Consider the following 26,294-nt stretch of genomic DNA (forward strand, 5'->3'; position numbering starts at 1 on the left):
TTCAGGATCCAGGGTAACTGGGACAAAGTAGAAGAGAGCTTTGGAAGGCAGGAAGGAGGAAGCAAATATTAAAGTTTGGTTACAGCAGGAGGTAAAAAGAAGGAAGCCTGCTGTTATGGGCTGAATGTTTGCATTCCCTCCCTAACCAAATTCATATGTTGAAGCCCTAAGCCCCAGTGCTGTGGTTTTGGAGGTGGAGCCTTTGGTGGTACAGTCAGCATTCATGCCTGTAGTTTCCACAGTCATAGATTCAACCAAACATGGATCAAAAATATTAGAAAAAAAAAAAAAAACTCCAGAAATTTCCAAAAAGCAAAACTTGTATTTGCCATGCACCAGCAACTATTTACATAATGTTTATATTATACTAGGCATTATAAGTAATCTAGAGATGATTTAAAGTTTTCAGGAATATGTATGTAGGCTATATACAAATACAATGCCATTTTATATAAGGGACTTGAGCATCCAAGGATTTTGGTATCCGAGGGGGGTCCTGGAAGCAATCCCCCATGGATACCGAGGGATGACTATAACTGGGCTTAGATGAGGTCATGAGGGTGGGGCCCTTATAATGGGATTAGTGCCCTCAGAAGTAGAGACCAGAGAGCTAGCTCTCTCTCTGCCATGTGCACACATGGCAAGAAAATGTGTCTGCAAGCCAGGAAGAGACCTCTCACCGGGAACTGAACCAGCCAGCGCCTCAGTATTGGATTTACAGCCTCCAGAGCTGTGAGGATAGATTTCTGTTGTTTACAACACCCAGTTATGGTAATATGTTATAACAGCCTGAGCAGCCTAACACACCTGCCAAGATGGGGGCTCAGTAAAGGTGGTTTGCTTGAACGGCTGGGTCAGTGACAGTGGGTGAATGCATTTCACACAGGCTGATAGACCAACTGTGAACATCTCTTCCCAACTCCATCATCTCTTAGTGATGCCACATTGGCAGCTTGAAATCAGCCAAGGTAGGAGTGTTTACACCATGGGACTAGGCGGAGACCACAAATCAGGGTTTCCCCCCAGGAGAGCTAGCTGTGTAACGTTTACCAGCACACTCCTGAATAAGTGAGATGAAAGCCTTGTGAGAACATGGTTCCCTGGGGTTCTCACACTCACAGTACACCTTAACGTTTGTTGTTGCTGTTGTTTCTGCTTTAATTACTAATACACAGTGGCACTCTTCAGTTATCTTTTACTACCCATCCAGAGTGATTCAGCATTTGTAGACTCTCCTGGCAAACTAACCATCATTTAAAGCATTGTTTCTATGGGAAAATAGTTCCAAGTTGCAAGTTACTGACTTTGAAATAAACTTTTGCGAAAGAACCCATCTGTGAGTTGGGGACTTTCAATTCTGGGTCCTCGGGGAAGTAAGAGAACAGAAAGAATCATGTCTATTTAAAAAATACAGGTTGCAAAACATATCCTAAGTGAAAAGACAAAAGGAATAGAATTATAGAACTTGGAGGAGAAAAAGATGAGCAATTTAATTACAGGGGTGGGTGCCAGCTGTTTGTTTTTCCACTGTGAGCATCAGGGATTTGGTTAGACAAAGGGGAGAATAACCTTTGTGGTATTTTTCTGGGATGTATGGTTTGTGGATTTTATTTCAGACATTTCCAAACTTACTTTCCACAGTCAGGGGTAATTTACATATGATCCATTTTGAAGACCAAGAAATGGTTAAGACAAGATTACTTTTCTGCTTCAAGATGCCTGTGACCTTTATGATCCTAAGTCTGGCATAATTTCAAAATTTCAAAATTTTGAGACACATAACTCAACAAATCTCCTTCATAATATATCTTAGAATAACTAGACCCAAAATTTATCATTTTTTTATCCAAAAAAATTAACATCAAAAATTAAACTATCTCATATTAGTATTAAACCTTAAATCAAGCATTCGAAGTCAACTTTTTGATCATTTAATGGGGGAAAAGATGTTATCTGGGGCTTGTGAAGTAAGCATTATCTTAATTATTCATCCAGAAGAGATGGGAATATTACTTTCCTAAATGAAATTGCAGTACTCTGATTTGGCATTTCCTTAAAAAGATCTGAAACAATGAAACAACAGCTGTAATTCTGCCAGTTGGAACCTTAAATGGCTCACAGCACTCCCAGGCCCCGCTCTGACAGTTGGGTTACAATGTGGTTTCAGAGCAACGCTTTTAAGCGTGGTATATCCCTTCCTCCAATACTGGCATGAATCCTTAAAGCTTCTTAACGATGGATGACTCTGAAATACACCAAAAGTATTCTCTATGGCATATTTTTTATTTGTTTATCCAAAATCCCTAGCTTTCCAAATTTCCCTTTATGATCTGCCTTGGAAGGATTGTCGCCAGTTTATTTGAGAAAAGCGTTAAGTTCTCACCCAGACAGGACCGCCCAGCAGCCCCACCGAGCGCACTATCCTCCTCCGTTCCAGCTCCCAGCACCTCAGACTCTTGTGTCCCTAAGCATCGCCTCTTACACGTGCTGATTCTCAAGACCCTCTGAGTCGGACCCTCTGAGCTAAAATCTGGGGCTGGGCCTGAGCACCAGCATTTTAACAGACTCCCAGGCCTGTTGAGAAGTGCTGTCAGGGACTCAGTTCTGCCCTCTCTCTGGGAGCAGAATACCTGGGGAGAGCCTGGCCCAAGGGAGCTTAGGATCTCACCGGCGATGCGCTGCATCTGTGGCTCAGGTGCCTGTGGTCTCCTTGGCTTTACCTGCTTCCTCAGCCTCTGCTGCTCAGAACCCCCACCCCTCCCAGGCCCAGGTGCTGCGCTCCTCAGTCTTGAGTTTCAAGGGCCCGGTACGTTTTTTCTCTCCCTGTGCATCCGCCCTGTCTGCTCGCCTCTGGCTTGGTCAAACCCTCCAGCCTTGATCTCTAGCCTTCCTCCCTCCCTCTCTCCAGGCCCCAGGTCTACCTCTTCTCTCCTGCTTGGCCCAAACCTGTTCCAAGATGCTGACCCCTGCATCCTCTGGTAGAACCTCTCTGCTGGCAAAACACACCCCTTGGTGTCTTTGCTCTGGGCGGCCTGCCTGCCTGCTGTCCCCGAATGCTCCCCGCCCCACCAGCTGCTAGACGCTGTCACATCAGCCAGTCCTAGTAATGTCCGTCTGTCCCACTAGGATCTGAACTACTGAGGGTAAGGATCACCTCTGTCTCCTTCACTGTTTTCCCAGCAGTAGTGGGAGCCTAGTGAGTCTTGTGTGAATAACTGATACTGTTAAAAAAAAAAAAAAGGGAGCGTGTAAATTTCACCTGAGAGCACGATGCTCACATTGCAGACTCTCTGGCCCCTAAGTTTGTCTGAACGCTGCGCCCTCAGCTAGAAAGTGGCTTGTCTTCATCTTCACCTTTACATAGCGACCCGCCTCTGGCTCTTTGGGCCCCGACTTCAATGTCTTTTCACTTGGGAAGTCTTCCTGGAGCCCTGGAGACAGGTCTGGTACCCCTGTTGTTCCAAGTGCCCCTTATATAAACCTGATCCTGTACTGAGCACACTGCCTTCTGATGATGTCTGTTAGCCTAAATTCTCCTCTAGATCAAGAGCACCTTGAGAACAAGGATTGTAACCTCAGCACCCGGCATAGTGCCGGGCATGCAGCTGGTGATCAGTTCCACTCTCTTTGCTGAGAGAGTGGAAAAGGCAGCTCAGGATCCTCTGGGCAGTAAGAGGGGGGTTCTTCTCACATAACCTACCAAGTAAACCACCATAACTCTCACCACACGTGTTCAAAGTGTCAGTGTGTCTCCCCTACACCTGCCACTGGACGTGAAGCTGAATCTGGCCTCTGTACCCCTACACCGAATTACATCTCAGAGACAGAGTTCTGGGTGAAGTAGAAAAGAATAGCTTTATTGCTTTGCCAGGCAAAGGGGGCCACAGCGGCTAATGCCCTCAGAACAGTGTGCCCCAACCCAGGGGGGTTTGTGAGGAGTTTCACAGTCGAGGGGCGAGGTTGCTGAGAAGGACGAGGGTGCACGCAGGGTCCGCATTCCTTCAGTCCAGAGATCATCTGGTGTCAGGTGATGATGGGCGAGCTGTGACCTTCTCTGGAATGAAGAGAGCACCATCAGGTAGTTACATCTTCCATTTGGTGGGGGCCTTGATTCTGCAGAAGAGCGCAAAGATATTGTTATGTGTGTCCCCCGAGGGGGAACCAGGACCCTGCCCCAAGGCTGCACTATTGTTTCTTGACTGTTCCTCCCTGGTCTCTGCATCCCCTCCCGTCCCTGATCAGCAATTGTTTGCACCTGCACTTTGGAACCCAAGGAAGGGGACACAGAAAGGCTTCTGTGCCCAGGAGCCCCACAGGGTCCTGCTCAGTTTGACAGAAGACTCTTTAAGGGCGTTGACGCATTTGCTGCACCTTTACATCCTGGTGAGTCGTGCAGTGACTAGCGTGGATTAAGTGTCTGTTTAATCCTGTGTTTCCCGGCGAAGACACTCTAGGCATTTTGAGCAGGACAATTCTGAATTGTGTGAGACAGTCCCACATGTCACAAGACACTCAGCAGGCTTCACCCCCACCCACCAAATGCCAGTAGTACCCTCCATGTATGCACGCACACACACGCGCACACACGCACGCGCACACACACACACTTGCAAAAGCCCTTGGGTGGGGGTCCAGGAGGAGAACAGTACTGCCCACGGTTGAGAGCTTGTAGTTAGCTGACCTCTTCACCACAGCTCAGTGGGAAGCAGGACGTGGCAGCCTCTGCAGCAGTGCCGGGTGGAGTGTTGCACATGTGTGATCGTGTGAGGTGGGGGTCAGGGTGGCATCTGCGGCCCTCAGTAGAAAGTGGTAACCTGTCTTTGGAATATGACTAAGTAATCTTTTTTGGACGCTTATCATACATTCCAGGCACCAGGCTGAGTATCATCCATGGGTTCTTGAACCCTCACGACAACCTGAGGCCCCAGGTTCCAGAGAGGGAAGCTGAAGCTTAGAGAGTGTCAAGCCACTGACCAAGTTAACAGGGTTGGTTAGCCACAGGTGTCTGACTGCAGAGCCGGAATCACCACACTGTGCTGCTGACTCTCTCTGTGCTAGGCTTCTTTAACAAGAACAGACTTCAAAATTCCCAGAGGAAAGAATCCTCTTAAAATCGGTCCTCTCCTATTCATTATAATGTAGAGCGGATGTTTCACAGAATACACTCTGTGTAATGTTAGTTTAGTGGGATGTCAAGTCTTACGAGAGAAACGGGTTCCACGGGCAAAGAAGTTTGGGAAATGCTTTCAAGGGCATGTGCAGAAGGCAATGAAACAGTTAACTGTGAAGACCAAGCAGACCTTGCTAGCCCCCCAGCCTTTCACAGGGAGTCAGGAGGTACTTTTAGAACATGGAGCAAACAATGGAGAAACTGTAGCAGGAGCTTATCTGCCAGGCAATGATTAAAAACTAATTAGCATTGATCAGGCCACAGGAAAAAACTGTTGAAGGATGGGTGACCTTTCTTCTAATTTCTTAATAATAATAATAGGTACTATTTATTATGTGCTAATTACTTTAATTATCTTTTGTAATTCTCACTGTTATTACCTCTCTTTCACATATAAAATGCTGCGGCCTAGAGAAGCTGGCGAAGCGACTTCTAAGGCCACATAACCAGTTAAAGGCAGCACCAAATTTGAGCCCAGTTCCCTCTACCTTCATGTCTTGTGATTTTTGAAGACTAGACCCAAAGCCTCCCAGGACTTCATCAGGGTTTCACCAAGGGCTTTCCTGGGTGAACATCCAAAGCAGCTCCGATCTCTCAGAAGATGCCCATGAGTTCCTTGAATTAGTGGTTCATGTGATACTGTTGCAGGAAGGGGGACCCCTTCCAGGACCCGAGAGTGGGCTCTTGTCTAACACTAGGAAATGAATTGTCCAAGGAGACACATGTACCGACAAAGCAAGAGACTTTATTGGGAAGGGGCACCTGGGCAGAGAGCCGCAGGGTCAGGGAACCCCAGAGAGCTGCTCTGCCACATGGCTCGCGGCCTCAGGTTTTATGGTGATGGGGTTAGTATCCAGGTTGTCTCTGGCCAGTCATCTTGCTTGGCCCGTATTTGGTCTGACTCAGGGTCCTTCCTGATGGCGTGTGCATCGCTCAGCCAGGAGGGATTCCAGCGCGAAGGATTCTAAGAAGTTGGTCGTCTCCTCCCGGAGTTTTCCACAGCACCATGTTCCTTATCGGGACCTCCTGTGTGAGACAGCTCAGGGAAGCGGGTCTGGCCGAGGTGGGCGGTGTCGGTCAGCAGTTCCCTAACAATGCCACTGCCTTTATTCTCAGCATCTCTCTTCAACCGAAATTAGTTATTTGGTCTAAGTACTAAACGTGAAGCTTTTTTCTGGTATGAGTTAACGTTTCTCAATTTAGCTACTACGTTTTAAGTGGACAGACTGCTATACTCTGTTACACTGCTTTTTTGGTTTTGGTAGCGTATCCGTGTTGATGAAACAACGTCCGTCTGCATAGACGTTCCCTTCCTGGAGTCGGTCCACCCTCCAGGAACAGCCTTGGCGGCCACGACAAAGCTCACCGTCTACCCAGGTTAAATGGTTGGTGGTATTAGCCTCGGACTTCTCACCTTTCCATTTTCTCTTTCCTTTTCAAACAGATGTGGGTGCATTTTTTGAAGAGGGGATGTGGCTGCGGTATAACTTCCAGGCGCCCGGGTCCGGTGCTAAGGAATCGGGCAGCAGGTCGGAGAACTCCCTGGACCCGCAGAATGGGGCCCCGGACCTGGCCCGCGAGGAGATCTGCTTCAGCTTCAGCACCACCAAGGCACCCTGCATCCTCCTCTACGTCAGCTCTTTCACCACCGACTTCCTGGCAGTTCTCGTCAAACCCACCGGTAAGGACGAGGATACCTAGCCTTCTGCCCTTCAGTGTTGTAATATCGGGGACCATCTCCAAATATACACTAAGCCAGGAGCGTCAGTGCGACTGAAATAGGCATCCTATTTTAGAATATACAAATGGACTTAGGATCTTTCAGAGCAATCGAAGCAGTTCTAAAGCATATAAACATGCCAGACACTGAGTCCATTTCCTCTCTGAAAACTTGAGTTCTATGACACTTGGAGTTTTAAGATCTCTTTTTTACAAATAAAAATATTTAGGTGTATCAAGGAGCAAATCTCTCTCATTCCCCAGTGAGACTGTACAGGTTGGAGACACGGAGGCTACCTCTCTCATGGTCTTGCTCTTTAATGATTGAAGCTCTGCAGCCTTTTTTTTTTTTTTTTTTAAACATCTTTATTGGAGTGTAATTGCTTTACAATGGTGTGTTAGTTTCTGCTTTATAACAAAGTGAATCAGCTATACGTATACATATATCCCCATATCTCCTCCCTCTTGCATCTCCCTCCCACCCTCCCTATCCCACCCCTCTAGGTGGTCACAAAGCACGAGCTGATCTCCCTGTGCTATGTGGCTGCTTCCCACTAGCTATCTGTTTTACATTTGGTAGTGTACATATGTCCATGCCACTCTCTCACTTTGTCCCAGCTTACCCTTCCCCCTCCCCATATCCTCAAGTCCGTTCTCTAGTAGGTCCTGCAGCCTTTTCTGACAGCTATTTCAGTGTCGTGGCATCTTAAAGATCAAGATTTTCTTCTGTGGGAACTAAAAATTATTATTATTAACCCAATTCAGCTTGAGTGTTAATAGAATAGTAAATTCTTAAACTTCTCTGGGCAATGCTCTGTCGGTTTAAAAGATAGGTGGGAAAAAAATGTTCCTTAGGATTTTTCCCTTTCAGAAATTATTTCTGAAGAAAGAAGCCGAAAATCAGACAAAGATTCAGCATGAAGATGTTCATCATAGTTTATACTGTTATTTATGAAAATAAGAATTGGAAAGGACCTAGGAGTTACATTTTAGGAAAATGGTTAGTAAAAGAGGGAATCACCATTTTATGGAATATCGTGTATCCATTAAGAATAATATTTATGAAGAGTAATTAATGACATGGAGAAAATTTTTATGTAATATTATATAAAACCAAGAAAAGGCATGATACAGCCTTGACTGTACGATATCAGTTTAGCTCTGTAAAAACGATGGACAGGAAAACAGCAGTACCGTGAGCGCAGAGTCCCGTTGTTTGTTTGCGCAGTTGACTTGCCTCTGCTGGGGAATACTCTTCCACACATGTCAGATGCTCTCAGTGATCCTGTCCCTGTTCTCACCAGAAAAAAACAGTTCAATCAGGAAGTAGAAAAGTGTACACCCCTGCTCTCTGGAAGTTCACCTGTTAGGTTTCTTTCTCCTGCATCAGATTAAATAGCTGTTTAATCCATCGATGTTCTCCACCCTCATGTCCCAACCTCGCCTCAGTGGGCAGTGGGTTCTCACCTCTAGCTCGTCAAGAATGTCAGGAACATGCCTCAGTAGATGCTGTATTGTCTGCTCCTCAAGCCACTGCCACGTTAAAATCTGGTCCCAGTTCTATCCAGTAACTCACGCCCCCAAGCCCGCACCGGCCCCTGCGAGCACCCACGCGTGTGTCTGTGGGCCTTTGTCATGCGCAGGGGGTTTGACTAGTCGTTTCCATATTAATGGCTACCGTGTAAGGCTGCCCGAAGCTGTGCTAAGAGCACACACTGTATAAGGCAGAGTCCATTCTTACCCTCTTCCTGCAGGTGGTAGACTGGAGTGCAGAGAGATTGGGTGATTTGCACACTCAGCTGGTGGTGGCACGGCTGGGGTTCCTGAACCCAGGTGTCTGATGCTGGACCCAGGGTTCTCCACTGCCCTGCTTAGAGACCTCTAGAACACTCGGTGCATTTGCAAAGCATGGACAGTCAGTTTCTCTCTCATTATTGCAAGGCCGTCCTCAATTGCTAATGAAAATTTGGCTTTTTCGTACTCCAAATACTGCATTTTTTATGAATTGAGATTTAAAGCTAGAAAAATTTGAGGAACTCATTGAGGGAAAAGAAATCCATAAGGACTAAGCCAAAATGTCATTAAAATAAAATAAAAAGTTCTAACTAAATGCCCTGGCATCTCTTAAACTTAACATATCGGAAGCTGTATTGTCCTCACGGCTCCCAGAACCAGGCCCCTCTTCTTCTGTCAGTGCTACCGCTTCTCAGACACCAGAACTCACAGCCTGGCCTCATTCATGAGCACTCCGTCCTTCCGCCTCTTGCGGGCCATCCAGCCTGACAAGTCCTGTGCATCCTGTTCTCACCGTGTCCCTCCAGAGTATCCCTTCCTTTGCTTCCCCACTGCTACTCTCCTGGCAAATGTCTTCTGATTCAGCGCTTCCCGACATTGCTGCTGGCGTGGCAAACATAGAATGTTATCTTTGAATGGCACCTGGGCAGATGCATGAGGTTGTGTTTGGGAGGCCCCCAGCCCAGGGACTCCAGCAGGCCTTACCTCCACAGACCTGCCAAGGCCTGAGGGTAGCCGGGCTCCTGGCACCCCGTGACCCCACCGTGGGGTACCAGTGCACCTCAGCACGTCCCTGGGATGCTCTGTCCCGACCGTCTCTCTGCTTCCAGTCACGCTAACCTTGCCCAGCCCAGCCAGAGTAGGTCTTCCTTCACACACAGTGTCCCTGTCATACAGCCAGGAGGGCCTCCTTCCCCAGGATCAGGAGGACAGATCCCGAGTCCCAGCAGCTTCCAATCAGGACCCACCAGCCTCTTGAGTGAGAGCTCGGAGTGCAGAACCAGAAAGTCTGGGTTTGAATTCTGCTTCTCCGTTTGCAGATTGTGGGATCTTGGGCAGCCGTGAGCCACTCTGAGCCTCTGTCTCATCATCTGTTACATAGTGTCTCCCTCAGAGCAGTGCTGTGAAAGTCAAATGAGTTAGTAAGCGTAACACACCACACACACACACACACACACGCACGCACACACACACGCGCGCACACACGCACGCGCACACACACGCACGCACACACACACCCCTCACACACCCCCTCACACACACGCACACCCTCGCACACACGCACACTGTATGTGTGTGTGTTAGCGGTTATTATTATCCAGAGCCCATGATTTAATCTACGTTTTGCCGCATATTGAGGCCATGCCTCCGTTCTCTCCCTTCTCCAGGAACTCGTCACTCCTCACACACCCCAAGGACGTCTGCCCTGCTGCCTGCTGTGCTCCCTTATCTGGAAAAGCTCCATCTTCCTCTGTAGCTTAATACCTGCCTTTCATTCTAGACCCAGATCAAGTCTCACCTCCTTTCAATGACTTCTCCTTACTTTAAACTCCTATTACACTTATTTTCAATGTCATTTGTTTGGCTTTTAGTACACTGTATTGTTACCCATCTTTGTTATAAATATGCCCTGTCTTCCCAGTGAGATGAAAGGCCCCCGCACTACATCTCCTGTGTACAATAGGTGCTCTGTAATTGTTTGCTGATGGTAATGATGATGACCAGTAGAGAATAAATCTGTTACTGCTGCAGCCAGTAAGAGAGTAGTCCCTTATAACTGCTTTAATTCACCCGGGAGATGAACATGAGGTGCAAGAAGTGAAGTATCTCTCCATCTTAATGATATTTTATTTTAATGAACAAATACTAATATTCTCCTTCCCATCATTTAGTGGTTTTCTTGTGCTATTGTTTGAAAGGAATAAATATATCATTTAAATTTTATTATTCAAGAATATTGCCATTACTGTTTATAGATGTTCACTGTGTATAAATTTTAAGGTCCAACTCATCTTTTTCCTCAAAGCAGATCATTTCCATTGCCATTAAGTGAAGCAGTTAGAGAAGTTTTACATCATATTTACAAAGTCCAAGAAATCCAGGAAAGAGAAAAAATAACGAAAACAACTTAATACTGATTTTAATGAGCTGGAGAACATAAAGGGGCCAATGACGAAGAGACAGTAGGGAGAAAAATGTCCAGGGTTTTGTGGGGCTTTTTTGGCATAATTACCAGTTCCTCCAACTCCTAGCCTCAAAGGCAGAGCCCTCTCTTACTTCTCTTTGCATCGCCAGATCGAGGCACGGCCTGGCCCATACCATACAGGGGCTGGGGGTGGATGTCTGTATTAGAAGTGGACTCCACACTTACAGCCAGCCAGGCAGTCCACTTCTAGACCTTGAAAACTTGGGTTCAACAGGGGCACTAGATAAGTATGTTCTAAAGAAATTAAGTTTTAAATGATGAATGAATACAGCTGTGTATTTAAGAAAACTGGCTGTGATCATACAAGGTCAGAGCACCAGAAGTAAAGTGGAGAATAAAAACTCAAGACAATTGACTTGTTTTTTCTACCTATAGCCAAACAACTGCCTAATCATCTCCTTCACTGCCAAACAATAGATTGTTTTTAATGCTATTAGAATAAAGAAAAAATAGGGTAAATCACTGAGGAGTGGGGAGAGAAGTAGCTCAGGAAACGGGAGCAACATATTCAAAGATCCTGAGGCAGGAAGAATTGTATTTCCTAGGGAATAAGAGAAGTCCTAGGTAGCTTGAATGTAAAAAGTAAGAGGGTAGGGCTTCCCTGGTGGCGCAGTGGTTGGGAGTCCGCCTGCTTATGCAGGGGACACAGGTTCGTGCCCCAGTCCGGGAAGATCCCACATGCTGCGGAGCGGCTGGGTCCGTGAGCCATGGCCGCTGAGCCTGCGCGTCCAGAGCCTGTGCTTTGCAACGGGAGAGGACACAACAGTGAGAGGCCCGCGTACAGCAAATAAAAAAAAAAAAAAAGAAAAAGTAAGAGGGTAAATGGCATGTTTTAAAATAAAGTAACTGACAAGCTGTGATCAGACAAGACATCATAAGCTATGTTAAGAATGTATGTCTTTATCCTCTAAGCAGCTGGAAAGTTTGAAGAGTTTTAAGTGAACCAGACAAATAGTTATGCATCTTGAAAAGATTTCTCTGCTAAGAAAACATGGGAAGGAAGAAAGCACAGAAGCAAGGAGACCATCATCCATTCACTCAACAAGTAGTTATCCAGCACCTACCATGTATCGGGCGTTGTTCTAGACGTTGGGAACTAAGTCATAAAGAAATAAACAAAAATTCTTACTCTCATGGAGTTTACATTTTAGCAGAAGACAGCAGTAAACATACTAAGTACAGTATGTTGTATGGTAAGAACTCTCATGGGGAAAAAAATAAGGCAGAAGAGGGAGAGCCTGGCCAAGGGAAAGGAGTGGGTAAATTCTGCTTCTAATAAGGAAGTCACAGAAATGATCACTGAGAAGGCAATATTTGAGCGGGACCTAAAGGGAGTGAGGGCTCAGCCATGCAGATAACTGGGAAATGAGCATCCTAGGCAGAAGAACCAGCAGGTGCCAAGGGCCTGAGGCAGGAACATGCTGGCATCTGGGGACACAACAAAGAGGCCAGTGTGTTCAGGTGCGGAGTGAGAAAGGAGGAGAATAATGAGAGGTTATGTCAGAGATGAGGGGGGAGACCACAGAGGGCCTGGTGAGCCGTTATGGAGATGTCGACTTTTACTCTGAGTGAGACAGGAGGCCATGGGAGGGTTCTGAGCAGAGGACCGCTCTGACTGCCGCGTGGAGAGACCAGGTGTGTGAGGGGCGGAGGCCAGGCTGGGCTGAGGGAGCGTGGCGGAAGGGCAGTAGTTAGAATGGAGGCTAGTACAATAATCCAGACAAAAGACGAGGGTGGCTTGGTCCAGGAATAGAAATGGAGGTGATGAGAGCAGTAAGATTCAGGGTGTGTTTTAAAGACTGAGCCAAGAAGCTTTGCCAATAGATCATACGTGTATTATAGGAGCAAGGCGGGAGTCAGGGCTTTTAGGCAGGAATAGCTGGAAGGATAAAGTGGCCGTTAACTGAAATGTGGGAATTGTGATGGAATAGTTTTTGGAGGGGAAGATCAAGAGTCTGGTCTCACGTATGTTGTGTCTGAGGTCCCAGTGCGACACCTCCATTAATGGGTTAGTAGTAAGTCCCCTCCACGGAAAGAGGGGACTCGCCTGAGAGTGAAATGGGGTCAAGGGTGATCACGTTTAAAGGAGGGACTGATTTGGATCCCGTGATCCAGGCAGAAGCCAATGCAGGTGAAGCCCAGGTGGTGGCCGTCAGGTCACTGATAGGGTGTGGCCAGCCCAGAGGCCCTGAGTCAGGCCAGGAGCTCTGCGTGCAGGGGCAGGCTCCTATGGGAGTGATACCAGGGCATTCTAGGTGCCAGTGGAGGCCCTGTGGTTGTGGAGATGGGGGAGAGTGGGTGAACTTAGACCCATTTAGGAGACGAAAGTCAACAGTGCTTGGTTGAAACGCTATAAAGCAAAGGAATCTAGGATCAAGTGCCAAGAGAAAACTCAAGTAGTGAAGCCTTGCCAGGTTTGTTCAGAAAGGAAAAATAGGAAATGCAAGTAATTCATGATTGTTCTTTCAATTCCAGGAGCGTAGTTCAATATTTTAAATGGCACAGGTAACGCAAAATAAGGAAGGGCAGCATTCAGAAACTGTTGCATTTATTTACGTGCACGTGAGGACGTGAGAATTACCTACAAGGAGATATTGCCAAATACTTAGAGTCGTTTACCTTACCTCTGGACGGTGGAGTTGCCAGTGACTTTCTTTCTCTTTTCCGTTCACTTTTTAAGTTTTAATTATCATGTTTTATTTCACAACTTAGAATATCAGTTTTGTTCCTCTGGAAGGAAAATGAAAAAGGCGACAAAGAATCTTTAGGTGATTTACAGTTGGCCAAACTCTTGCTAAATTACTGGCTCCATTTTTAAGCTCTGAGATGTCAGAAGCTATTAACACGAAGATTCCAATTTGAGTAAAAAATGAGATAAAAAGTCGATGACTTTAAAAATCATAACTAAGAAATAAAAGCTACGTTTGCTGTGCAGATTAATTAAAAGCAGGATATAGAATATTGTATTAATCTTTTTGAATATTGCTTGTCATTATTGGGAAGAAAGAAGAAAGAGAAAAAAGAATAATTTGTTGAGGCAAAGTGAACGACAGCTGAGAGGCGATGAGGACCCATCTCTTCGCCTTTGGTTTGCATTTGGATTGATGAGGTCTCTAACCTAGAATAAAAGCCATTGCTTTGTTTTCTTGGTCTCCGTGAAGCCTCCCAAAATCCCATGGATTTATCTTCTGTAAATTATGTTTATTCTTAACATTGTATGTTCGTGGTTCTTTTATATGCTGAATGTCACACCTTGCCGATGGCATGAGGTCATCCCGGCATCCTGCACTTATTTTTTATTTCACAGAGTATTTTGTGGGGCCTGTAGGCGTCTCCATGGTCCTGTACCATGTATGTTCTCATTCTGCCATCCCAGGCTCAAGCCCGACTTGGGTTGTTTATACCATGTGCTGCTTCAGCCTGGAGGTGACGGTCACCGATGGCTTGTTGTTGGTAGATCATCAACATGCGCGTGCTGGTGCTGTGAGCCTTTATGGATTCGTGCGCCTCTGAGCTAGTGACTCAGAATTCAGAACGGCGGTGATGGACGTTGAAGCCGAGTTTAATGGAATTAGCCTCCAGGGGTGGGGGAAGTGACATTAAAATGAAATCCAGAGTGGAGAAATGACTGAGTTTCTTTTCTTTTCTCTGTGTAGGAAGCTTACAGATCCGGTACAGCCTGGGTGGCACCAGGGAGCCGTATAACATTGACGTGGACCACAGGAGCATGGCCAATGGGCAGCCCCACAGCGTTAATGTCACCCGTCACGAGAGGACCATTACGCTCAAGGTACACACGTGTTACTCATCAAGCAGATGTGATACAGGGTTGCAATCTCTGTCCTCTGTCATGCTGGGCTCTTGGTTTTGTTTTGGGTGATTAGGACAGGTGGAAGAGATGCTTCTGATACTTTCTCCTACAAATTTCTAACCTGTGAAGTAGAAAGATAGCCAGTTCCTACAGGAAGGACAATGACAGAGTTGATGGAGAAGAGATTTCTTGGGAGAAGGTAGAATAAATGTTTACTCTGTACGTTCTTTGTAGCTTTCCTGCTTGTAGCCCTGCACATCTATCGGTCTACTGCTTTTATCCACTGCAGCATCTTTTCTCTCCATGGTCTCAGATGTCTGAAGCTTATCGCGTTTCCCAGCAAAGGTTATTTTGGTTTATCTGACCTACTTCCTTCACGACTCCAGTGCAATGTGAATAACTATTTTCTTTTCTTCTATGCATGCTTTGCCTTAAAAATCCTCAGTACACAAACCTTCCCCAGCATCTCAGACCCTGGTTGTAGGCTTTCCGTACACAAAGGGACGGTTTTATTGCGACAGTCAAACTTTATTTCAGGTTCATGGATTGTCCCTACCCCCACGACCGATTTTTACAATGAAGAGACCGGCCTGGGAGACACCATGAATAAAACATGGCATGAGGAGGTCTCCCTGGGAACTAAGGCAAAGATCAAGGCTGGAACTGTCACTGCATTCTCTAGCAGGGGTTCAAAATAGATACCTGTCAGGAAGAAGTGCAGCAGGGGGATGCTGTCTTGTCAGTCAAGTGGAATGTCATTTGCAGGGGTTCAGCAGCCTCTCCGACCTCATTCGGATTCGGATTCGGCTGGGAACTGTGGGAAGTTCAGGTTGCAAAGGAGAGGCACAAGCCCCGTCTCTTCGTGAGCACTGGCGGATGTCAAATTCATAACTTGATACGGAGTTTACACTTGGCCTTTAGCAGTAAATGCTAGAGAGCATTTTCAGGAGAGGCCTTTCCTCGGAAAATGACAATGTGCAGATACAGCCTATTGCGCAATCAATCAAATGGGGCATATAAGCTTCTCTCATGGTGATGGACAGTCGCTGAGTCTAGCGCAGTGCCTGTCACGTGTTAGGTGCTGCAAATTACTTATGGCGTAAACCACGCCCGTCTTCCACCATAACTCAAGTTTGATTCAGAAAAGCCAGCAAGTCCAGGATTAGTATGGTGGTTTATACCATTACAGGAAAGGGGTGGTTTTATGCCATTTTATCAACGTTGTGTTTATTGGCTTCTGATTAGAGGCATCCTCTTGTTCTAAAATGCACCATCTGTCACCTCTTAAAGAAAGTGATTATCTTGCCATTTCACCATTGCAAACTAATATTAAAAGTTAAAAAGAGCTCAACAATCAGCTTGAAGGACAGTGTCAAGGAAGGGAGCTGTCTCAGCTGCGGAGTTTTGCAAGGTTAATCCTCGCTGTCTCCAAAAAAACGCGTTGTGTGTCGGGACCGAGCCCTGTGGGTTGAGGAACCACATGCAAAGACGAGGGTGGGGTGAGTGGGAGAAGCGAGTCCAGGTGATAGGCTAAATAATTCCATTTCCTGGTGCATTTCCCCAAATGAGAGTCTGGAGTAAAGAAGGTCAAGATGGCCTCCCTTCTGCCAAATTCCACCAACTGGGGAATCTTTGGAAGGAAGCAGCAGCTCTTTAAGAGCAAATATTAGCTTAATCAGAGCTGCTGTCTGCTACAGTAAATGAGAGATTACCCTGAAGCAGGGGAGAGGGATGGGCTGTTTTAAGGACTTGGGGCTCTTGAGGAAAGGCTGAGAAATCCACGCAGTGGAGGAGCCAGAGACCTGCAGAGTCCAGGGGACCAAAGTGGGGCTGGGGAGAACCGGCTTCTATTGCTTAGGGTTCTTCTGATGACAAAGGACAGAAAACCAGTTCAGAATTCATTTGTAGAGAAAATTCCTAGGGTAGGTTATAGAATTTAAGAAAGGGAAAACCAAAATTTTGAAAGAATGCAGGGGACCTGGAGGATTCAAACAAAGCCTAGGCCACGACCAAATGCCTCTCTCTCTCTCTCTCTCTCTCTCTCTCTCCCCCCCCCCACCCTCCCCCCCCCCTCCCCTTCTCCCTCCTCTCCTTCCCTCCCTCCCTCCCTCCATCTTCTCTTCTTGCCCACCTGCCTCTGGACAATTCCTCTTGCAGCAGGCTTCATCTGCCACACATCATGGGACACAGGCACTGAAGTCGGCTCACATCTTCCCAGTTTTGCTGGGACCAGAAGCAAGGTCCTAGTTTCTCGGTTCTCATTTTAAAATCTGGAGAAGGTCTCTGATTGACCTGGCTGGGGTCACACACTCACCCTATTGTGAGGGGAGGGGAACAGTGACTGATAGCCCCTAATCAAACCTCATGATTAGAGTGGGGAATTGAGGAGAATCTTCCAAGGAACAGGACTACAGTTCCAGGAAAAGGAAACACGCTGGGTACGAAAAACTTTGGCTGCACAATGCTTTGAGGTAAAGGAGAAGATAGAAGTGGGAAGCACTGTAGAAGGCACGGAACTAATTCGGCCATAGGAATTGTACCCAGGGTGTTGGAAAGCCCTGTCCCCCACCTCCTCCTTCTGTCATACAATGGGATGCAATTGCACTGAGATTTCTGGACATGTTTAGAAAGCAGATGCCTCAACCCACTTGAATGCAGCCTGGAAAGACTTCATGGTCTGGGGTGCACTCGTCTTTGTCAGCCCAGCCTCTCCAGTCCAGCCCAGATGGAAAACAAAGGTAGACATGGTGGAGGAAGAAAAGATATGGTGCCTGCTTGCAGACAAGCAGGTCGGGCCGATTCCCTGCTCCCATGACCTGCTTTCTTGCAGGCCGGGAAGACTGTAGAGTGTGGACGTAATTCCAAGGGCACCTTTAGAACTCCAAAAAAACATCGAATTTTTTTTTCCTGGAAACAATCTACAAATCCATCTTGAGAACTTCTACAACCTCAAGAATATATAGAGAAAGATATAATAAAAGGTTAATCGTGATTATTTCTGTGTAAAGGGATTATAAATGGCTTCATTTCCTCTAGAGTTTTCTATATTTCCTCTTTTTTTTTGTTTTTAAGCAGAGGTCTTCTTAGAAGCCCATATGATTTAAATTTATTTATTTATTTATTTATTTATGGCTGTGCTGGGTCTTCATTTCTGTGCGAGGGCTTTCTCTAGTTGTGGCAAGCGGGGGCCACTCTTAATCGCGGTGCGCGGGCCTCTCACTATTGCGGCCTCTCTTGTTGCGGAGCTCAGGCTCCAGACGCGCAGGCTCAGTAATTGTGGCTCACGGGCCTAGTTGCTCCGCAGCATGTGGGATCTTCCCAGACCAGGGCTCGAACCCGTGTCCCCTGCATTGGCAGGCAGATTCTCAACCACTGCGCCACCAGGGAAGCCCCTCGTTTTTTAATTATAAGTGTATGTTGCATTTTTATAATCGAACAAAAATGTAAAACACACATATATCCTCAACCCATTCTGATAGCCCCCAGTTACAATAAAATATAATGACAAATATATTTAAATAATTTCAAATTAAAATGTACTTCTCATCAAAGAACAAAAATAAGGCTAACTCAAAGATGAGTTTAAAAGTGCCATGGAGTGGCTTCCCTGGTGGCGCAGTGGTTGAGAGTCCGCCTGCCGATGCAGGGGACGCGGGTTCGTGCCCCGGTCCGGGAAGATCCCACATGCCGTGGAGCGGCTGGGCCCGTGAGCCATGGCCGCTGAGCCTGCGCGTCCGGAGCCTGTGCTTCGCAACGGGAGAGGCCACAACAGTGAGAGGCCTGCGTACCACAAAAAAAAAAAAAAAAAAAGTGCCACGGAATGTCGACAGATGAATGGATGAAGAAGATGTGGCACATATATACAATGGAATATTACTCAGCTGTAAAAATAAACAAAATTGAGTTATTTGTAGTGAGGTGGATGGACCTAGAGTCTGTCATACAGAGTGAAGTAATTCAGAAAGAGAAAAACAAATACTATATGCTAACACATATATATGGAATCTAAAAAAATGGTATGATGAACCTAGTGGCAGGACAGGAATGAAGACACAGATGTAGAGAATGGACTTGAGGACACGGAAGGTGATGGGAGGCTGGGATGTAGTGAGAGCATAGCACTGACATCTACACACTACCAAATGTAAAGTAGATAGCTAGTGAGAAGCTGCTGCATAGCACAGGGAGATCAGCTTGATGCTTTGTGACCACCTAGAGGGGTGGAATAGGGAGGGAGGGAGGGAGGGAGGCTCAAGAGGGAGGGGATAGGGGGATATATGTATACATACAGCTGATTCATGTTGTTGTACAGCAGAAACTACAACATTGTAAAGCAATTATACTCCAATAAAGATGTAAAAGAAAGTGCTGTGGAATGATGCCTTTGGAATTAAGGTAAAATTCTATACATTTATATATGTGCAAACATCATATAATTTAGATGATGTTTGTCAGTGTTTACAGCGTTTTTAAAAGTAGGTTTGCTTTCCTAGCTGGGTTTGCCTAAAGCTAACCTTAAATAAGTTTGCATTCCCTGAGCACACGCTGTCTGAAATGGTGAGGAGCACTTGAGGGAAACTGACCTTGGATGAAACATTTGCTGCCAAAAGACAAAGTGCCCAATGTCCACACAGAGAATGAAGGACCGACTCTCGGAGTTCTCAGATGCCGGCGCAAACCAGAGCCCAGGACAACCCTCAAGTTGCATCGTTTATGGAAACTCACAGTTGCACCCGTGATAAAGCTGAAGGCTTAATGCCAAATGTAAAACAAACCCCGAGCGGGCAGAGAGCACCCGAGAAACACTGCCTGTGATTAAAAACTGCCAATTAGCATCATCTAAGAACTGAACATGACCATTACAAGGAATAATTTCAAAGCCTGTGTTACAAATCCTTTCTTCTTACTTTCCTTCCTGCCTGCCGTCCCTGGCTTCACCCGTCCTCCTTTCCTTCCTTTCGTCCCAACCACATTGCACAGGGGATATAAGGTGGTTTACAGGGAGTACCTAAAACGAAATTGAGAGTTAAAGTGAGTCACGAAAAGTAGGGCCCCAAGACAATGGGGAAATGGAATACGGTTACCCGGGTCAGAAGGTCTCACCCACTTGCGTAAGTTTGGCTCGGAGCTTCTTGGTGCCCGGAATTCCACAACCCATAAGCATAAAATATACCAGCTCTTCCAGGGAAATGGAATTTTTCTTGCTCGGTCATTCTTTCCTTTCTTTATCTACCATGGATTCTGTTCACTGGCATGGCAAGCTGCCCATAGCACGATCCACTTGGCAACATCACGTGCATGATGGTAGCTCACGTTTCTTGGTGCTGTGGTCCAGGCACTGTGCTAGCACTTGACACACATTTTCTCATTGAGTCTTCACAAGAGGCTTATGAGGAATGCACCATTAGTATCCCCATTTTAGAGATGTGGAAACTGACACTCAGAGTGTGATGTAGCTCACTCAAAATTAGGAAGCAGTGAGTAGCAAAAGCCTAGATGAACCGAGGTCTACCACACTGAAGTTTACCCATGCTCTTAACTGAATCACTTAGTAGAGAGATGTCTGGGAGGGTGACCATAAAATGTTGGAAATGGATACCTCTGGCCAGTTGGAAATTGAGTGATGTTGAAGTTATAAAATAGTTCAAAAATATGCAGAAGTACAGAGAATAATAAAACATACACCTATGGACCCACCATCCAAACTTTTAAAATTTTGGCATTTTGCTATATTTCTTCAGAGTTTTAAAAATGCAGTGATAGTTGAAGGCCCTTCCTCCTTGTTACATAGTGGGTACCGAGAGAGGTGGTACGCAGGGCCTTCACCAGTGTTTCTGCAACAAATGTGTTTTTCACAAACCTTCTTGACGTAGCATTTCCTTGGGAAAGTCAAGTATAACTTAAAAATGGATTTCAGCCCAAACAGTTCTGCAGGCAGTGGGGTAGAACAGGGTGATGGGAGATGAAGGGGACAAGGGCTGAGGTGATACAACTTTCTGATATTCTCACCTGATCCAAGGATAAAATTAGCTTGAAAAATGAATTAAGTACATGTTCCTTGAATAACTATCAAATATTTAGGGGTTTTGTGGAAGTTTTACAGTGGAGGGTTCAGGGATATAGTCTCTGGCACAGATACTCCTAATCCATTTTCTCTAAAAATCAAATGAACAGATGGTAAAGATGTATCATTTTGGCTTTCACGTAACTGGAGGGCCAGTTCCGTCTTTGCCAAGAAGAAGCTGACAGATTTCCTGCAAGTAAAATAAGGACTTTCTTAAATAATTCCAAGTCCTCAGAAACAAATGATGATCAGGTCCCCAAATTCTTATAGCACAAAGAGCATGACTTCAACTGTTTTCATCAGGAATTTTCAAAACAAATGTTCCTCAGACTCAGTGAATTACATCTCTTAAAATAAAGATGATAATTTCTTACCTGCTATTAATCAGAATTTCAACCAAATTGTATAACAGCAGTTGCATCAATTGCTAATTGAGCTGTATATTGAATATGAATCCTAAAAATGGTCAGAGGAAAGTGTTACCAACAATAGTAGCATAGGGTGAATGCTAAACGCCGGGAATGTAGAAAAAGACTAGGATATCACCAGTTGCTGTAACAACCCTAAAATGTCAGTGGCTAAACCCAATGAAAGTCTGCCTTATAGCAGATATATTTTTAAAGAGGAAAGTCCTGTGTTCTGTAGCAGTGATGAAATCATGCTGGGTAGACGCTCTGAGGACGTCCTGCTGCCGCCCTTGGCCATGGGAGTAGTTCCTTGAATAGGCCAAATTCCTGTCCATTATTTGCATGGCTCTCCATGGCTCTCCTCTGAACTGAATGTTGGTGATAATGCAATTCCTTGAAGCTGTGCAGCTTCCAGGGACCGTTTCCTGCAGGTGTCAATTACACTGAGGGTTGTTTTATACTCACAAGCCTTTGTAGACCAGACCTGCAGTTTCTTTGCCGATACAGTTCCTTCAGAAGCTGAGTTGGCTTCTGATCTATCTGCTTCCGGTCAGTTTCGTGTACCAGTAGATAACGCCCTGCATTCTTCCCTAAACGTGGCTCTTGGACCAACATAGTCATTTGCTTCCAAGGACCCTTGCCTCTCTCTCAAGGTCATGGCAGCTGCCTTGAGGCCATCTGAGACAAGAGGCTTAGGTGGTTGTGGTGGGGTAAATGCTCTTAATTTTAACCTCCCGCGTGGCGCTGAGCCAGTTTGCTGAGCTGAAAATCTTCATGTGCCTTTGTTGGTCAAAGCTTTTTGCAGTTTTATTTCTTACTCTCTGGTGTGAGGCTCTAAATTTTTGGGCTTTTCTCTATTCCCTTTCACTGATGTTTGGAAACTGGCCAATTCTTTTCTGAACTCATCTCTTCCTTGACATAGGCAGCAGGAAACCCCTGATACCCTACTGCAGTTTATGAAAAGGTATATTCATGTTTTTGAAATACCAAATTACATGATAACCTCCTCAGAAAAAAATAACTGTATGTAATGGAGGGAAAACACTTTTTTTGAAAAGAAAAGCCCTATTGAGATTTGCTGGAGGTCATAAAATCGCAACTTTTCTAAGTGAAAAAAGAAGTAAGAGTCCAACTTTCAGGCCAGTGTTTGTGCCACATAAAGAGTCCACGTCAGTTTTCCTGGAAGCGTGGACACAACCTCTGGTCCTTCCATCTGAGCATCCTTCTTTCCTGTGCTGGCATGCAGCCTGGCCTGAAATTAGAAGCTGAGGCTCAGATGAATTATTTAAAAATGTGGGCCTTTATTACCCTTGAATTTTCTGCCAATAACGAACAATACTAAAAAGTGTATAGCTGTAAACACAACTGAAAATTTTAATATCAGAGGTTGTTCAAGCCTTTATTTTCAAAAATAACACTGTTTGGAAGCATTAAGTCTTTTTAGGGATGTCAGAACAAATAAAGGAAGTTGACCTCACTAGTCTCAGGCCCTGCTCTGAGATTACATTTACTGTAACATCTTCCCTTTGGCTAATTTAGCGTTTCTCTCCTCTGGAAGATGAGCTCACAGCCCTGGTTGTGCATTACCAGCACGCTTGACAGAAGGGCGGTGATGGCGGGAATAGTGATGAGCCCTTTGATGTCTCTAATCCTTCCCTCCCGGGAGCACTCTGACCCATGCACTGGCTCTCTGTTTGGGTTCTCAGCAAGCGCATTACTGCTTCTCTTCCTACATTCATGGAAGACCAACTCAGATGTTTACTTATGCGGAGGGCATAGGTCAATGTTTTATTTGTTTCTCATATCATTACAATGGTTTAATTCCACAGAAGATACCTGGGAAGAGAAGAGACAGGAATGTGTCTATTGAAAACTTGCCCATTCATTTGGTCTGCACATGTGTCACAGTTTGTTTTGTTTTGTTTTCAGTATTTCCATATATCCAGAGAAGCCTATTCACAATCGAGACACACATCACACACCTCATGACCTCATTAGCTTTGTGTCATTTGGTTTTAGATTGGGTTTTGGGTCCTTGGCCCATGGTAGGGTATTTTAGCAAATTTTCCTTATTTATTTCTGAACAGAAAGTAGGACTGTTTGGTGAAGTGTCTCCAGAAAAGAGAAACAAGATACACAACCATCAGTGCCGAGGATTCCTCCCCCTGCCACCGTGTGTTCAAACTGACCTGCAGCTGTAAACTGAGACCATCTGTGTACTTAGTGGTCTGGGCACCCACTATGTAAGGTCCCAGTTCCGAGGTGTGCAGTGATGTGTGACAAAATGTTCTCAAGATGATTCTGGGATGTTCCATTAACAGTGCATTTTTAAAAATATTAAAACCATATGATGATCACTAAGGATTTAACGCTATGCCATGTAATTGACATTAATCTCTTATCCTTGTCTGCCACTCAGCCCACGGCATGATGGGAAATTCCGAACAGCAGCCATTCCTTAAGCCTGACTTGGGTAAAATCAGGGGGTCGTCAATGCCATCCCATATGGCTGCTCATGAAGTGCAATTAAAATTAACTCAACTTCATTGAGTACATTGAGGAGAACAGATATATGCTGTGTACCTATTACATGAAAGAAATCCAGGTAGACAATGATGTGTTGGTGGGGCAGGAGGAATGAACGAAATGTATCCTTTACCCTCAAGGAGTTTATATTCTGGGAGGAGAGGAAAGCTGTATACACACTCGATATACGTTTCTTCGGATAGTAGACGCTCATTCCACCTAATTCTCCTCGGCAAGAGACTTAACAAGTTGGTCTCCCAATCAGCGTGTAAATAATAGACTGGGGATCTAGCAGAAGAGAGTATTATGAGTCTTGGCTGGTAATAAGGCCATAGCACATGAAGCAAGATTTCCCTTTGAGGATAGTCTGAGTCTAAACGGAGACCCCCTTGGATTGGGATTGTTGTTACTAAGTTGTTACTAAGACATAAATTTTTAAACATCCTTACTGACAGATTCCTCCACTTCCTAACTCTATGTTCTCTGGCAAGTTACTGAATGCTCTGTTTACGTATTTGGAGAATGGGAATAAGGCCACCTATTTTAATGAGGCGTGTGTGTGTGTTAAATGAAAATTTACATGAAAATATCTAGCATCTTCTATGGCCGAATAAATGCTACTATCCTTCCTTCCTTCCCAAGTCCCTTCTCTTTCTTAAAAGCAAAAAGTAAGAGAGCAGCTGTTAGGTCATTATCAGCAGGGCCTTCAGAACCAAGGTTCCTGTTCTATCCATTTGCAGTTCAACCCAGGGAGCAAGTCCTCCCTGCACGTTCACAGCGGGCAGCATGGCCGGTGGCTTCAGAAGCCACAGTCCAACAGAAGAGACCGTCAATCACACAGACATGAACCAGGGGCCAACTGAAGTGTGGACTCATGCTGAGGAAGCACAGAAAAGGGGGGGAAATTAATCATCCTGAGGGTGGGAGAAATGGATCAGAGGAGACCGAGGAAGGCATTTGAGCCGTGCCTTAATGTTTGCATGGGGGGCGGGAGGACCACGTTATCAGACTTATTTTTTACCACAGGGAGCCAGTATTTGCTCTTCTGCAATCCAAAAAAATTACAGAGGGGAACCGAAGAAAAAATAAGTTTAACCCATCAAAGTCATCTGATCTGAAACCGAGAAAGACTCATAATGAGTATGTCAACACTTCCAAGTTTCTCATTTCTTTTCTAAAGCAATTTCATCTGCAAAAGAATTACGCGCTCTAAGGCTAGACAGGACCTCCATTCCAACGCTCCAGAAAAATGTGTTTACTTCGCTTTACGTTTCTTACAGCTCAGTGGGAAAACAGTTGCAATGCAGCTTCTGATCCAGTTTAGGGTTTGAGATGTCAGTTCTCTCTTTTCTCCTCCAGAATGCAGCCAAAGCTGTTGGAGCGTTCATTTCCCCCCCAGGCCCACTGTCCTTAAATCATCTCTCAAGAAAGAAGGCGAGGTTCCCAGATTTCTGTTCTATCTGGCATGAAAACTAAAGTCCAATCTGTGAGGCATTATATCCTTATATCCATGTGCAGTGCACTAAAATCACTCTCAAAGATGGTAATTCTCAAAGCAATTTTGTAACACAGTAGACAGAGCGGTGGTTCCCATGCCCAGGTAACTGAAAGCAGGTTCCTATCTCACGTAAGTGTATCTCCTCTCTGAAAAATAAATGTATCCCCACATGCAGTCCGAGGTTCTGAAGGGTTACGCTCTGCCCTTTTACTCAGTGAAGGGAAACGTCAGCCCAGGGACTGAACGTGAGGATTTTGGTGGACCGGGTGGCCTGGAGCAGGTCCTGAGCTAGTGCTAAGATGCCCTCTAGTGGTCACTAGCCAGAACCAGTGCTGAGGGTGGGGAAGGGAAAACTTCCGCATGAAGCTAGCTTAGCTGAGGCTTCTGCAAATGCTCATCTAATGCAGAGTCAGGAGTTGTCATGTGGGTCACTTGCATCTAATGTGAAATACTGGGATGGCCATGGGGCTTGGTTATATAAATGGGAGCTTGACGTCACGTTCAAAGATACAGCCCAGGGATTTCGTTCTCACCTGTGCTTCTCACAGCTCTGTCCCTGAGCCCTGGGCACTAGAGAGCCTGAAGAAATGTTTGCTGAGTGACTGGATAAATGAATGGATCACATTTATAAATAATGGATTCTGAGCACATGTGCTGCATTTGAGAGAACAAAGATTCTTTCTGCTTCCTCAGGTGCATTTGACTTGCATTCTTCCCTGTCCTGGCTAGTGACCTAAAAGAATTAGCCCTACCCTAACATCTTTGAGATGAGGAGATGTGATCTGAACGCTGGAGGGGATGGTAATAAAAAACTTGATGCGGAGAAGCGAGGGTCTGAGCTGGTAGTTCAACAGTGAAGATGGCGCAAGAGCATCAAAGAGGAAGCGGAAGTAAGAGCAAATAAAGCCACTGAGTAAATACTGCCGCTCCCTCCAGCATCCCGCCCTGTATCGGTCACCCAGGCCACCAGCAGAAGCTAAACTGGAGAATAGACAGAAATGAGCCCTCTCTACCCCTGTGAGGATGACATCGGGATCTGGATTATCGACCCACAGCCTCTGCCTTTGCTTATGTGCTTAAGCCCCCACAGCCGAGCACC

At 45.6% G+C, this 26,294-nt stretch overlaps 1 protein-coding gene across 13 annotated transcripts in view; it reads left to right on the forward strand.

Annotated features, from left to right (window-relative positions):
- CNTNAP2 (contactin associated protein 2) overlaps window positions 1-26,294 on the forward strand; it is a 977,311-nt gene that overhangs the window by 799,755 nt on the left and 151,262 nt on the right. For all 13 annotated transcript variants that reach the window (XR_013829659.1, XR_013829660.1, XR_013829661.1 and 10 more), the window contains 2 exons: window positions 6,615-6,851; window positions 14,546-14,679. Coding sequence is in view for 6 of the 13 variants with exons in the window: in XM_079931145.1 (XP_079787271.1) it covers window positions 6,615-6,851; window positions 14,546-14,679 (371 nt within the window). In the remaining 7 variants the exon portion in view is untranslated. The remainder of the gene's footprint in view (window positions 1-6,614; window positions 6,852-14,545; window positions 14,680-26,294) is intronic.

This window comes from Stenella coeruleoalba, assembly GCF_951394435.1.
Source record: "Stenella coeruleoalba genome assembly, chromosome: 9".
NCBI classification, from domain to species: domain Eukaryota; kingdom Metazoa; phylum Chordata; class Mammalia; order Artiodactyla; family Delphinidae; genus Stenella; species Stenella coeruleoalba.